Source organism: Nanorana parkeri, unplaced genomic scaffold (assembly GCF_000935625.1).
Source record: "Nanorana parkeri isolate BGI_ZX_2015 unplaced genomic scaffold, ASM93562v1 scaffold636, whole genome shotgun sequence".
NCBI lineage: Eukaryota > Metazoa > Chordata > Amphibia > Anura > Dicroglossidae > Nanorana > Nanorana parkeri.
In genome coordinates, this window is record NW_017306904.1 from 1 (window position 1) to 13941 (window position 13941).

Consider the following 13941-nt stretch of genomic DNA (forward strand, 5'->3'; position numbering starts at 1 on the left):
TCTTGACAAGTAACACAGTCTCTGGGACATATTTATAAAGTAGTGATTGGGACATTCACCAAATATTCACTGCAGGTGAACCTTCCTGGTGCATGCATTTTAAATTACAGAGAATGATTAACGTTGGAGGAATAACACATTAGCTGCTTTATAAATATGCCCCTCATTCTAATATTTATTCTTTAGCAAGTGGATATATGATTGCTCAGTTGACTCTTCTTTTGATATGAACATTACTTAAAAAAAGACTGAAGTTGCCCACTTTAAAGCACAAAAATTGAATGAGAAAGTAAGGTAAACACCATCTTTTTCCAATTAAAAATAGAGTGTATATAGGAAATGATTTGAATTTTACCCTCCAATTTCCACTATATATTTTATGGGATGTGCATTTCCAGTCTGTTTCTCATTTGCAGCATAATGTCTTATAACTTGATGAGGACTACTATCAGACTCTCATGCTAGCCTCCCTATCTGTTGCCCAAATTGAAAGATGCTTGTCTGGCACAAACCCTACTAACAGGTTGGGATATTGAATAAAACTAGATAAAATGACAGCAACAGATTACAATGTGATTTCAGCAGTACCTCAGGTAATCAAATCTCTGTGTAGGACATCATTACTAAATTATTATATACTACTTTTTTTTACTCGGGATAACTAATTTACAAGCAATAAACAGCAAACAAAAAGAAAAAATAGTTTATCCAAAATTGACTGCGCTAGGAAGGTGAATAAAATTAAATTAAAGTTTGAAAAAGTCCTTTGGACGAAATGCATCAAGGGATTTGACTGTCTCCTCGCTGACACGGTGAAAAATATCCAGCGGTTGAGTGCCCTTTACACTCGCACGCTGTTATCCTTACGGATTCCTGTAAGTGTAATCATTTTGAATTCAAATAAAGGTCTTTTTGCTATCTGCACTTAGATATCTCTCTTTTTTGTGGCTTCTACTTTTCTCCACTCTCTTGGTTGGACTCCCCAATTACACCTGGAGGGTGCGGACCATCGGCAACGAGAGGGAGAGCAAGCTGTATGCAAGCTGTATGCAGGAGAGGAAACAGAGGCTGAAAATAAGAGCACCGTGGATCCGTCGACGGAAGATAAAGTAACAGATACTTGGTTATTTTCAACGTACCATCATTAATTTTCGCAGTTTGATTCCAAGAACTTGATTCCTCCCATAAGCACACTCCGAACTGAGACATTGTATAAATAGGACAAACTGACCTCGGGAAATGTATGCCTAAAATACTCTATTAGGGTGGATAGATAGCGGTCTTTTCATTTGGCCGTTATATATATATTTTATGTTGGACTCTGCCGTTCATCTAATAATTTCTTCCTCTGTTATATAACCTTGTTATATTTATATCGTTTATAGTGATTCACATAATTATCACATATATTTACACGGGTGACATTCAGACTATATATGTGCTGTTTTCACTAATACCATCATGTAGTAGAGATCAAATAATTATAAGATGAGATAAGGTTTATTAATTGGTATTATTCACTTGCATGTTTATTTAATATATATTTAATTCTTTATTTCACTCTATGATATAAATCAATGTGTTTAAAGATTACATTATCACAATGAAATATTGAAACAAAATCGCACGTAAGAGATTTCAACCAAGCGCAACATACTAGTTCACAAAAAGATAAAATAGCGTTGCAGTAGTAGAAAACCAGGTACTAAAAAGTTGGACTTTACTAAAACATCAGTACACCACAAAAAAACTTAATACAGATACCTGGCTACTGTAGTTTTCTTTGTTCCTTGGTACTGAAGCATTTGTTGTGCTGCTACGATATTTACAGTTCAAATCTTCTTCTAGACCTAAAGTAAATGCGATACATAGATAAGTTTGCCAAATCTACTTTAAAAAAGAATTCAACACAAAGCAAAGGTTTTTGCATTAAATGACCACTTAAATTGTATAACTGCCATCTAAGGTCAGATTAGAATGTATTATAGTGCTTTAGGTTACGGCTTAGCTCAAAGATATTGACAGCTAGGTTTTTGCAGTGAGATATCCAGTGAAGAATGCCATGGAGGAACTGGGCCACTTAGTGTGCTATCGATTACATTTTTCTGGGGTTTGTCTTCAAATATTTTTTAGGAAGAAAAATTTAAAAAACATCCGTGAACATAATGGTTTTCTGTGCATACAAATAAAAACTAGGGATGCACCAATTCTGGTCTTTCTGTACCAAGTACCAATATATATTTTTTTGGTACTTGCCGATACCGAGTACCGATGCCGGTGCTGTGTGCCTCGATTATCAGGTAGTAGGTGATGGATCATGACCCGCTGCCTGGCTTCCTGATTGCCTGGGAAGCCGGTGCTCTATTGAAAAAACACTGGCTTCACTTGCCGAGGCTGCCTGGCTTCCTGACCAATCAGCAAATCGGGCGACTGGTCAGGAAGCCAGGCTGCCCAGCAACAAGTGAAGGCAGCTTCCTAGCCAATCAGGAAGCCGAGCAGCACATCATGATGCTCCTCCTGGCTTCCTGATTGGCTAGGAAGATGGCTTCACTTTTTGCTACGTAGCCTGGCTTCCTGACCAATCAGGAAGCCAGGAGGTGGGTCATGATGTGCCACACGGCTTCTTGATTGGCTAGGAACCCAACTTCACTTGTTGCTAGGCAGCCTGGCTTCCTGATCAATCAGGAAGCCAGGAGGCGGGTCATGACGTGCTGCCCGGCTTCCTAATTGGTTAGGAAGCCAGGCTGCCTAGCAACAAGTGAAGCTGGCTTCCTAGCCAATCAGGAAGTCGGGAGGCGGGTTCTGTGTTTAATGAGCACAACCAAAAACATGTGTGTTAACATAACACAAAATGTGCAAAACACGGTAAATATGTGTTTACTGTATTCTAGCAAAACTGACACATCCCACAAACACCCAACTGAACATATCTTTTTTGAAAGTTTTAGTCCTCCCATCCCTTGCATGATTAAGAAATTTGACAAGGTTTAAAACACAAAGGGGCAGATTTAAAACTGAGGTTGTGAACTGCCACACATCCAATCAGTATTCAAATCCTGCAGCCTTCACCTTCCTAACATACATCTCCATATTATGCCCCTTTCTAACCAATGAAACCACAAAGATACTAATCCACTCACTTGTTATCAATCAACTATTGCAACTCCCTTCTCCTCGGCCTACCTCTACACAGGCTATCCCCCTTCAGTCCATCATGAATGCTGCTGTGATACCCATCCACCTAACCAATCGCTCCGTGTCTGCAACCCCCCTCTGCCAATCCCTCCACTGGCTTCCAATTACCCAAAGGATAGAATTCAAAATATGAACAACCACTTAGAAAGCCATCCACAACTCTGCTCCTGGCTATATTTCCAACCTCATCTCAAACTGTCCCCTCTGCTTCTCCCAAGACCTCCTGCTCTCTAGATCCCTCATCAACTATTTCCATGCTCGTCTCCAGGACTTCTCTAGAGTCTCTTCCATCCGTTGGAACTCCCTACCCCAACCTGTCCAGCTATATCCTACTCTGCCTGCCTTTAGGCAATCCCCAAAGACTCATCTTTTCAGGGAAACTTACCCAGCCTCACCCTAACCACTGAACTATTACTCTGTCAAACAATTCATACCCACACAGCTTCCACCTCTTGTATTACTTGTCCCTCCCTTGTAGATTGTAAGCTCGTCCTTACCATCTTGTCTTGATTTGCATTGTAACTGCCATGTCTTCCTCATTTTGTAAAGCACTGCACAAATTGTTTGCGCTATATAAATCCTGTATAATAATAATAGTTATTTCCTATGATCTTGTTCTTTCCACATTTAAATGCACTTCACATCTGCAACTTTTAGCATATGTCTTCCAACATTTCAAATGTACCACACAAAGATGTTTCAACAACCAATGGCTGTCATACAGGGTTATTCACTAACTCAGTGAATAACTGAGCCGTAGTGAAGTGAGCCGAACAACGTTCAGCTATTCACTACGGCTCAGTGTGGCTGATTTTAGCTGTACATCGGTTGTCTTCGGCAGCACTTTGGTCAGCCGAACATGCTCTGCATGTTCAGTTGAGCCAAAGTGCAGAAGGACTTCGACTCAGCTGGACCAACATCTGGATCGGCTGAGCCGAAGCTCTGGCAACTCACTATTCACATAGGGGCCAAACGGCAGTGAGTGAATAGCGCCATTCGGCTTGGCTATTCTGCTCAGTACCTCTGTGGTACTGAGCAGAATAGCAAATAGTGAAAAAAGTGGGGGGATTTTTTTTATTGTTATTACATAATACATTTAAAAAAAATAAAAAGATTAAAAAAAATAATAAAACAAATAATTGGGAGGCGCTAGCAGTGACTATTGGCTCCGCCCTACTGTTTCCTATTTGCCGGGACCTGCTAGACTGTTCTAGCAGGTCTCGGCCAATGAATAACAACTGGGCGGAGCTGGCTGTGACGTCATGGCCGGCTCTGCCCAGTTGTCATTGTTTAATGACAGTTCAGCATCCCCGGGTCATTTGGGGACGCTGATCTGTCATTACAACTGGGCGGAGCCAGCCGTTAGATCCACCCAGCTGTAATTTGAGAGGCCCTGCTTCTGCTGTCACTTCGGCTCAGTCAAGCCGAAGCATATGCCTCTGGCTCGCCTGAGCCACGTGGCTGCCTTCGGAGCTGTACCCACTATAGTGACTAGCCCGTGCAGCAGAACAGCTTCGGCTAATCCTACGGCTGGCTTTCTGAATAACCCTCATAATGTCTGTATGTTAAAAAGGGTCCCATATAGTGCATGGACCTGAGGCTTTCAGACATCTGACCAAAGTGCATTTTTTGTTAAATTTCCTGCTAAAACCTCATTGCAAGCTTTTTATTCTTTGCATACCTTATTTTTCCGTTCCTCCCCATTCTTCTCACAGTGGCCATATTTACTAAGAGCAGATTAATATATCTCCCATTATTTCATGGAACTGTGGCATTGTAAATAATGTACTATTGCACATTAACTCAGGGGAGGAAAATGCCTTTCCTTGACATCTCGTTAGATTACAGATGATTAACCAGCAATGCACTGCTGATGTAACCTTCCCAGGAAGCAACTCTTGGGCCCATTACATCACTAATGCCCAAGAGGACCAGGAATTGGAAAAACAATAATTGGATGTAAAAGAAACTAATGAATGTAAGATAATGTCATATCAACATGCACAGCTGCATCCTGAGATGATTTTTAGTGAAAGGGGGTATAGGTCCACTTTAAGAATTGCATAAAATTATATTTTAAAACTGGGATGATGTGCAGTTGAAAAGAACAAATCTGAAATAAAAGCTGTCTGTTAAGCTCGACAGTAATCAGTCAGATCCAAACACTTTAAAGGGTATTTCTACTTTTGCAGCCTAATTGGGATAACACCTACTTTATATTTGTTACTATTTACATAGCGTACATTTAATGTTTAAAAACTGTAAATTGCTGCTTAACTTTTTACTTGCTGAAAAACCTTAATATAATATAGTAGGGGAAAGTTAACTAAGTATGAGGCTTGGGAGTTATTTTTATCATATGTAATCCTTTCTGTACTGGTCTTTTCTGGCAGATTTCATTATCTGTTGTAAACATGATGTGCAGGACTGCCTATGCTAACAAAGAGTAAAAGATCTCAAGGCTTGGGTGTTATTGCAAATAAAACCTCACTTTGTACCATGTTGCCATCCATTCTAAGCAAGCATAAGCTGCCAATAGGGTTCTATGTATAAATCTGCTTTGAAGAAACAGCTAGAAAGGTAAATAATTTTATGCATGCTGTGTGCATGGCAACAGATAACATAAATTTTAGACATGTGCGATTTGGTTTGTTCCGAATCGAAATTCGGACGAAATTTCGGAGATTCGGATGTATCCGAATTACAGATATAACAAATGCAAACGAATCCGAATTTCCGATTCCGAAATTCGTTAGCGGTTGTCTGGACGAAATTTCATTGCAGCAAAGTGACATTTGAGAAAAAAAAAACGAACAAACGAAAACGAAACAAAATTGAAACGAAATTTCGTACAGATTACAGCTAACGAATTTCGTCCGAATCTGACTTCCGAAACGAATTGACTTTCGGACCTGAATTCCAAAAAACGAAATAACGCAAAATACGGATCAAAATGAAACAAAACAAATTTTTTGCTGGTGCACATGTCTAATAAGTTTAGACATTTAGACTGCAAAGGTGGAATCACATAAAAAAAACTTTTTGTATAAGTTTTGAATCATGATTGGATGCTGTGGGGCAACGTTATCTGTTATAATTCTGAACACTTTATTAAACAAGGCTCAAATTTCTTAGGGTGACAGAATGCATTAACTAAAGGTACTTTGGACATGCTAGTGCATATTTTAAAGTAAAACAAAGTATTAATTGGTTAAATTATGTTAAAAAAATGCATTCACACAGCATCCTTTTAATCAGATAATCAGGAGAAATTTTGGAAGTTAAGAAATATAATTTACCCTTTGATCCCCCTTTAATAGAGCTGCTGCATGTTCAAATCAGATGAAACTATTTTTGGATTTTGTGTGATGTGAGTCAGCTATTTGCCTGGTACCTTTGCTTTAACAATTTCTTCCTTAGCATCTATTCATTCTCTCTTTTTCTATCCTAGCTATAAAACTAGGTAAAAACTTCAGAATTCCAATTCAGTGTAATATACGGTAATTAACCGCTCATTGAAGCTACAAAGAAATGACGACTGTGTGTGACGCTGCAGATAAAATCTATTAATGTTACCTGATCAGCAAGTTTATATCTTCCATTTCTCAATGACTCAGCCATATGAAATAAGCTGCAGCAGAGCCTCCTGAGCCATTAACAACCTCTTTACATGGGTAAAATTCTACTTATTCTTATATTTATTGAATTTCCATGTTGTCCCCTCATCCCCATGTCATTTCTTTATAAAAAAATATGTTTGTGTAATAAAAGCCTGTAGTAGTCTGTGAATCATAGCACTATTGTGTCTCTGTGCCAACAATAGATATGGTATGTGTTATAAACAACTTCATAGTAATTAACAGATAACTAACAGCTTCTACATAAACATTTACATTGTTTTTATTGCAGATATGAAGATATATTTGGAATATCTATAATACCATCTAAATCTAGGAATTATATAGTCGTTTTTAGGTGTGCGTGGAAAAAAAAGGTAAGATTGATTAAAAATAATAGTTTCTTTGTGCAATTTGATAATGATATATGTACAGAAGGGCAGTAATATTCTCTCATCAGATTAATTCGTTTGAGGACAAGATTCCTGGGCCTCTGGCAGTATTGGATGCCCTTTGCAGCAAAAGTTCTGTACTAATTTTTATGAAGTAAAGTGTCTCCCCAAACAATACTCTAGATTCTTCAGCAGGTATAGTTGTCAATTTTACTTATCTTCATATTGAATGAAACAAGGCAAAAAAGATGATAGACGTCTAGGGAGTAAGCCTAACCATAGTCAAACAGACTTTCTAGCAATTAACATCATTATTAAGTGGTCAACTACAACGAATTCTATGGATGGTAGAGGAAGATTAAGGCATCCCGCAAAGAATGTCAAGCTTCACACTTGCTTGCTCCAAGGCAGAGAAGTATACTATCCATATTAGGAAGGGTGGTGAGCCCTGGTTAGCCACACTTTTACATCATTGCTATAGAAGCTACATTTCTTAAAGCCCAGCTCCAGTGAATGCTTTCAGTTTTTTTTCAGTTTTTAATAGAATGGGGAAGAGTCAGAATCACTGTCATTTTTTTTTGCTGTCTATGTCCTCAACTGGGGAGATTTTCTCTTACTCCCCTCTACATAACACCATAACAAGAAATGTGATTGTATTGGGGTAATTAGGACAAGAAAACAGAATACGCAATAAAAACCTGACACAACTTCTAACTCTCCCCACTTGGCTAAATAAATTTAGACAAATTGTTGCCTTCTAAGTTCTCAGAAGAAAAATATCTCATCACCTTTTATCCTTGTTATACCGTCACTGAGACAGTAAGCGTGGTTACATCTCCCCGACAGGGACACAGTCAACAATTACCCTTCTCCGCTTTATCCAAAACTAAACATAACATTTTGGCTGTAGATATACTTTAAAGCCCAACTTCAGGCACAATAAGCGTACCGGTGTCAGGTAAGTTGAACAATCCATATGCTTTAAAGCCACCTGCCATAATTTACACTGTCTTCATTTCCCCTGCAGATCTTCTTGTTTACCTGCAGCTCCTGCTGCAGTTCCAGTTCCTCTCTGGCTTTGAGCACTGGAGGTCTCAAGACCTGCCCAGGCTCCATTTTGTAATTGGCTAGGAGTAGAAGAGGATGGAGATGCAGCTGTAGTGCTGAGGTCTACGAGACCTGTATTTCTTACAGCCAGAGCAGAACTGAAAGTAGAGTGGCAGCTGGAATTCCACCCACAAATAAGCAAGATTTGTAGGGAAAAGAAGGCGCTGTAAATTATGGCAGGTGGCTTTATATGAAACAGACTGTTCAACTTTCTGAATTCTGAGCAAACTTACTGTGCCCAGAGTTGGGCTTTAACACTTCAGAATGGAATTCTAAATTAAGATACCATGCATTGCATTTTACATATGTTTACATGTCCTTCCTCTAGGATGAGATGAAGTCAAAGGTTTATCTGCCTATGGTGGGCATCCAAGTAGCCTGAAGCTTTCCAAGCCTGCTATTATGTTCCTGTCATGTCCACCCTAAAGGTTTACATCAATATGTTATTAAGTAAAGCAGCTGGTGTCACCATACCAATAAAGTACCAACTTGACAATCAGGAATCTGAGAGGATTAAACAAATAAACAAATCCACTAGCAAAAACCAGTGACTAACATAAAACATTTGTATATACAGTATATGTATATACAGTATATATACTCACCAATGACCTAATAACCGCTAAAAACAACGGCCACTATTCCTTACTCTTGCTATTAGACCTCTCTGCTGCTTTTGACACTGTTGACCACCCGCTGCTCCTCAAAAAATCCACTCGCTTGGCCTACAAGACTCTGCTCTCTCATGGTTCTCATCCTACTTATCTACGCGCTCCTTCAGTGTCACCTACAATTCTAACTCCTCCCCTCCTCTTCCTCTTTCTGTAGGGGTCCCCCAAGGCTCAGTCCTTGGACCCCTCCTCTTCTCCATCTACACCTCCTCCCTTGGTCAACTAATAACCTCACATGGCTTCCAATACCATCTCTATGTGGATGACACTCAAATTTATCTTTCCACTCCACAACTCTCCCCCTCAGTGTCCTTGCGTGTCACTAATCTACTAAATGACATATCAGTCTGGATGTCACATTTCTTAAACATTTCTTAAAACTCAACCATTCAAAAACTGAGCTCATGATATTTCCTCCACCCCGTGCACCTTCCCCCAACATTTCAGTTGTGATTGATAACACAACTATCCAACCCTCCCCTCAAGCCAAGGTCCTAGGTGTCATCCTTGACTCGGACCTCACCTTTCTTCCCCACATCCAATCGCTATCCAAATCCTGCCGCCTTCACCTTCGTAACATCTCAAAAATACGCCCCTTCCTCACCAATGACACTGCAAAACTACTCATACACTCCCTTGTTATCTCTCGTCTTGACTATTGTAACTCCCTCCTCATTGGCCTTCCACTACACAGGATATCCCCCCTTCAGTCTATCATGAATGCAGCTGCCAGACTCATTCACCTTACCAACCGCTCAGTGTCTGCATCCCCCCTCTGCCAATCCCTCCACTGGCTTCCACTCGCCCAGAGGATAAAATTCAAAATATTAACAGTCACCTATAAAGCCATCCACAACTCTGCCCCCGGATATATCTCAGACCTTGTCTCAAAGTATCACCCTAAACGTCCCCTCCGCTCATCCATTGACCTCCTGCTTTCCAGCTCCCTTGTCCACTCCTCCCATACTCGCCTCCAGGACTTCTCTAGAGTCTCTCCCATCCTCTGGAACTCCTTACCCCAACCTGTCCGTCTATCTCCCACCTTGACTGCCTTTAGGCGTTCCCTAAAGACTCATCTCTTCAGGGAAGCCTATCCCACCTCAACCTAACCACTGAACCTTCACATTCTCACATAATTCATTCCCACAGCTACCTCATGTATCATTTCCCCCTCCTCTTTTAGATTGTAAGCCCTCAGGGGCAGGGCCCTCCTTACTATCTTGTCTTGAATTGTATTGTAACTGATATTGTATTCCTTATATTGTAAAGCGCTGCTCAAACTGTTGGAGCTATATAAATACTATGTAATAATAATAATAATAATAATAATAATAATAATAATATGTATGTGTATGTCTGCCTCCAAAAAAAGATATAAAAAAACATTTGCTTTGCCTTACAAACTCACACTAGCCACTGTTGCTGGTGGTTCCTCATTATCAACTTCCTTACTAGTCTCTCTCTCTCTCTCTCATTTAATTGGACAGCCTTTAGCTTTGATTATGGCACATTTGCTGTGGCATCATACAGATGCAACGTCATTTATTTCCATCTAGAGTTGTATTCCTTTTTCACCAAGAGTTTTTTACCAAGTTGGAGCACTGCCTAAAGTCTTCTCCTGCACATCCCAAAGAGTTCTCAATGGGGTTACGGTCTGGACTCTGTGGTTGCCAATCCATGTGTCAAAATGATGTCTCATGCTCCCTGAACCACGCTTCCACAATTTGAATCCGATGAATCCTGGCATTGTCATCTTGGAAAATGTGCGTGCCATCAGGGAGGAAAAAAATCATTGATGGTGAACCTGGTGAAGTGTATTCAGATAGGCAGCTGACCTCATTTATGGCGACAGAAATGTTGTTGAACCTAGACCTGACCAAGTGAAGCAATCCCAGACATAACAAAACTAAATCCAGGTGGTGACTTTATTTCGCAATGCAGTATACTGTATATTCTAGTATTAAAAAAAAAACCAGAAAACAACATAACAGCCCATATACATAAAGATGCCAACATTTTTTTTAACCCTAAGTGGATAGGGAAAAAGGGAATCAGGGGAATCATTGAAAGACATGCTTAGTAAGAAAGCCTGTCTTTGTTTGGTTATATATCCCCTTTTCTTTCAACATTCATATTTACTAATATGCTTTCTGATATAATTATACAATCTTTTCGAGTATGTAAACAAAGTCTGAACGGTTAATGTTAAATCTACCAGACAAACTCTTAGAAATGTCAGCATAGTGATGTTTAATTGAAATCATATATTTCATCACAATAAAATAATCTGCATGAAATATTAAATTAATTGAAGAAAACAGATTACTGCCTGGATTTCATGTTAAGATGAGTTACCTTTTTGGAAAAACAGTGTTGTTTTCAATGTATGATGAATTCAAGAAACAGAAGACTATATCATAATATTTCCTATAGATTTCTGATAGAAACTGATATATCAGTTTCTAGTAGACATTTAAGAGTAAATATGTATCCACAAATAAACTCCTAAACTGAAGCATACAACCAAAACCATAGTTACATAGGTTGAAAAAAGACAGATCGAGTTCACCCACAAAAAAGTCCATTAAGTTCAACCAATAAAAAATGAATAAATCAAAATCCAACAGTTAACTGTACATACTACCTACTTAATAATTTGTTCCTTCTTAATAGATATGCAACTACCAGCTTTTGTCCAAGCCAGTTAGACATATGAACAAACCCCTGTCCCCCTTGTCCAGAACTTGGAGTGAAAACACTTCTGATTTACCATAAAGATAGATCTCCGATGTAGGCAAGGGCAGAGATAGGGAATATAACAAGGAAATGTATTCATAAGTCCTCTGGAATACATTTTAACAAAAAATATCACTTTGGCGTCATGTCTGCGCATTGCGTTAACACTTGCAATGCATGATCCAATCATTTCTAATGGCACCTCACAGCATCTTTCCAATACACAGCAATGCACAAAATGGAACCATGTGTGCATTGTGGTTTAAAAAGGGTCTATAATTATGCAGCTCAGGGTAGATCAGTTGACTGTCATCTCAAATCTATGATAGCTAAACCCCTTTGCTGCAGCCACTGAATGGAATATACTGTAGAAGCCAGGATTGTGCTTACATTTTTTGAGTTGCAGTTCTTTGACTTCACTAGCTTCATACTTGCTGTTGGTCAGTGACTCAAAATATTGAGGTCAAACATAACCAAGCAACTAGCAATTCCAGAAAGGAGTCAGCTATAGCTGCCTCCAGAGGCTCATTCAAGTAGCTTTCTTTTGAGTGACATTGTCATTAAATTGAAAATGAAGTATGTTGTACAATGCTTACAAGTGTTCAAAGACTTCAAAACATAATTTACGCTTACTACAATACTCACATATCAATGAAAAGCCTTGATCTAAGGCCATACCATCAGTGATTCATCTGTTCATTTCTATGAACAGCAATATGATAAGATGCCTTATCAAAAAAGCAAAGTTTCCATGTGCTCAAAAGTCCATTGAAGTACGTCAGCACAGATAAGTGAGTTGAAGTCTGCGCCAGTACGGTTTGGAAAGATAAATTAAACTGTTGATTACATTCTGAAAAATTTCCTTTGCGTACACTTGTGTAAACACCATGCTATTACTATCACAACTGTGTACATATAGAATCTTTATAAAGGTGCATGTTAAATCATCTGTGACATACTTATTTTATAAGCATGAAAGGTAACCTACAAGTGTCCGTTGGAGTTCAGGAGCATCACTGCCTTAGCAGGCTTAAGTGTATATTTTATTGTTTATGTTGTAGTAACCGAAAGACTTGATCCAAGTTACAGCTTTACTGCAGTGCAGTATTTATTCACTCGCTAACCAGTGAATGCTTAATGGTAGGTGTTTTTTTACAGAAAGGTGCACTCTAGAAACTCTACAAATGTGGATGTTTATTAAAAATTTACAAATTATGAGGTGATTGTCTTTCAAATTAGGCCCAGCCAATTAATGTTGAATGCACCCCTGCAGCCAATCATTACTTATTTGAATGCTGAATAGGTAGAATGGAAAGTCGAGCTGCAACATGACCATCCATGTCTTTCTAGTCAATAAACAACCTTTTCTCGTGTCCTGGCATGAACTGAAAGTCTGATTTATGAATGATCCATCCAACATCCAAGAAAAAAAAACCAACAGGTTCAATGACCTGTACCCTACGTTATGATTCAATATGTCAGAATCCCAAACTGCCTTAAAAGGGCATTATGTCAGCATGTAAGATTATTCTCAGAATCAATAAATCAATTAATATATCAGAACACAGAATTGCTAAAATATATAATTATATTTGAATGTCAAAAAATATAACCGGCCAGAAAGTAAGACCTTGCCACCATGGTTAGCAGTTTACTTTTAGTCAGAACCTACCTCTGCTTACACACAGTGAAGCTGTCATTCGTGGTATTCGTGGACCACGGAAGTATGTACTTTCATCACAATATCTGGTGCTGTTTTTTATTCTCATTGTGAGGAATACATTGAAATACACTGCATTTTTGAAAGTCCCTGCAAATAACACCTCACTTCCATAATCCTCAGATTTGTGTGTGTTTTTCAATCAGATCAGAAAATTGTAGGTTGATCTGCTAAAAGGTAAACAATAAAAGTGAGTAAGACGCTCTTAAAAATGACGTCTTTGGTGTGGTCTTGGGCTTCTATGTCAAATGCCTTTGTGTATATTTTGCGTGTGTGTAAAAGCAAAGCATTTTTGGGTTGTATAATGAATATACAGGTGAAACTCGAATAATTAGAATATCGTGCAAAGTTCATTTATTTCACTAATGCAACTTAAAAGGTGAAACTAATATATGAGATAGACTCATTACATGCAAAGCAAGATAATTCAAGCCGTGATTTGTCATAATTGTGATGATTATGGCTTACAACTCATGAAACCCCCAAGCAGAGGCGGCTCTTTA

General features: G+C 38.8%; 1 protein-coding gene across 1 annotated transcript in view; it reads right to left on the bottom strand.

Annotated features, from left to right (window-relative positions):
- Positions 1–1731: 1731 nt before the first annotated feature.
- Positions 1732–13941, bottom strand: part of MYO16 (myosin XVI) — a 214031-nt gene continuing 201821 nt past the window's right edge. Inside the window, exon 35 of the mRNA XM_018563152.1 lies at positions 1732–1850. Coding sequence (XP_018418654.1) covers positions 1732–1850 — 119 coding nt within the window. The remainder of the gene's footprint in view (positions 1851–13941) is intronic.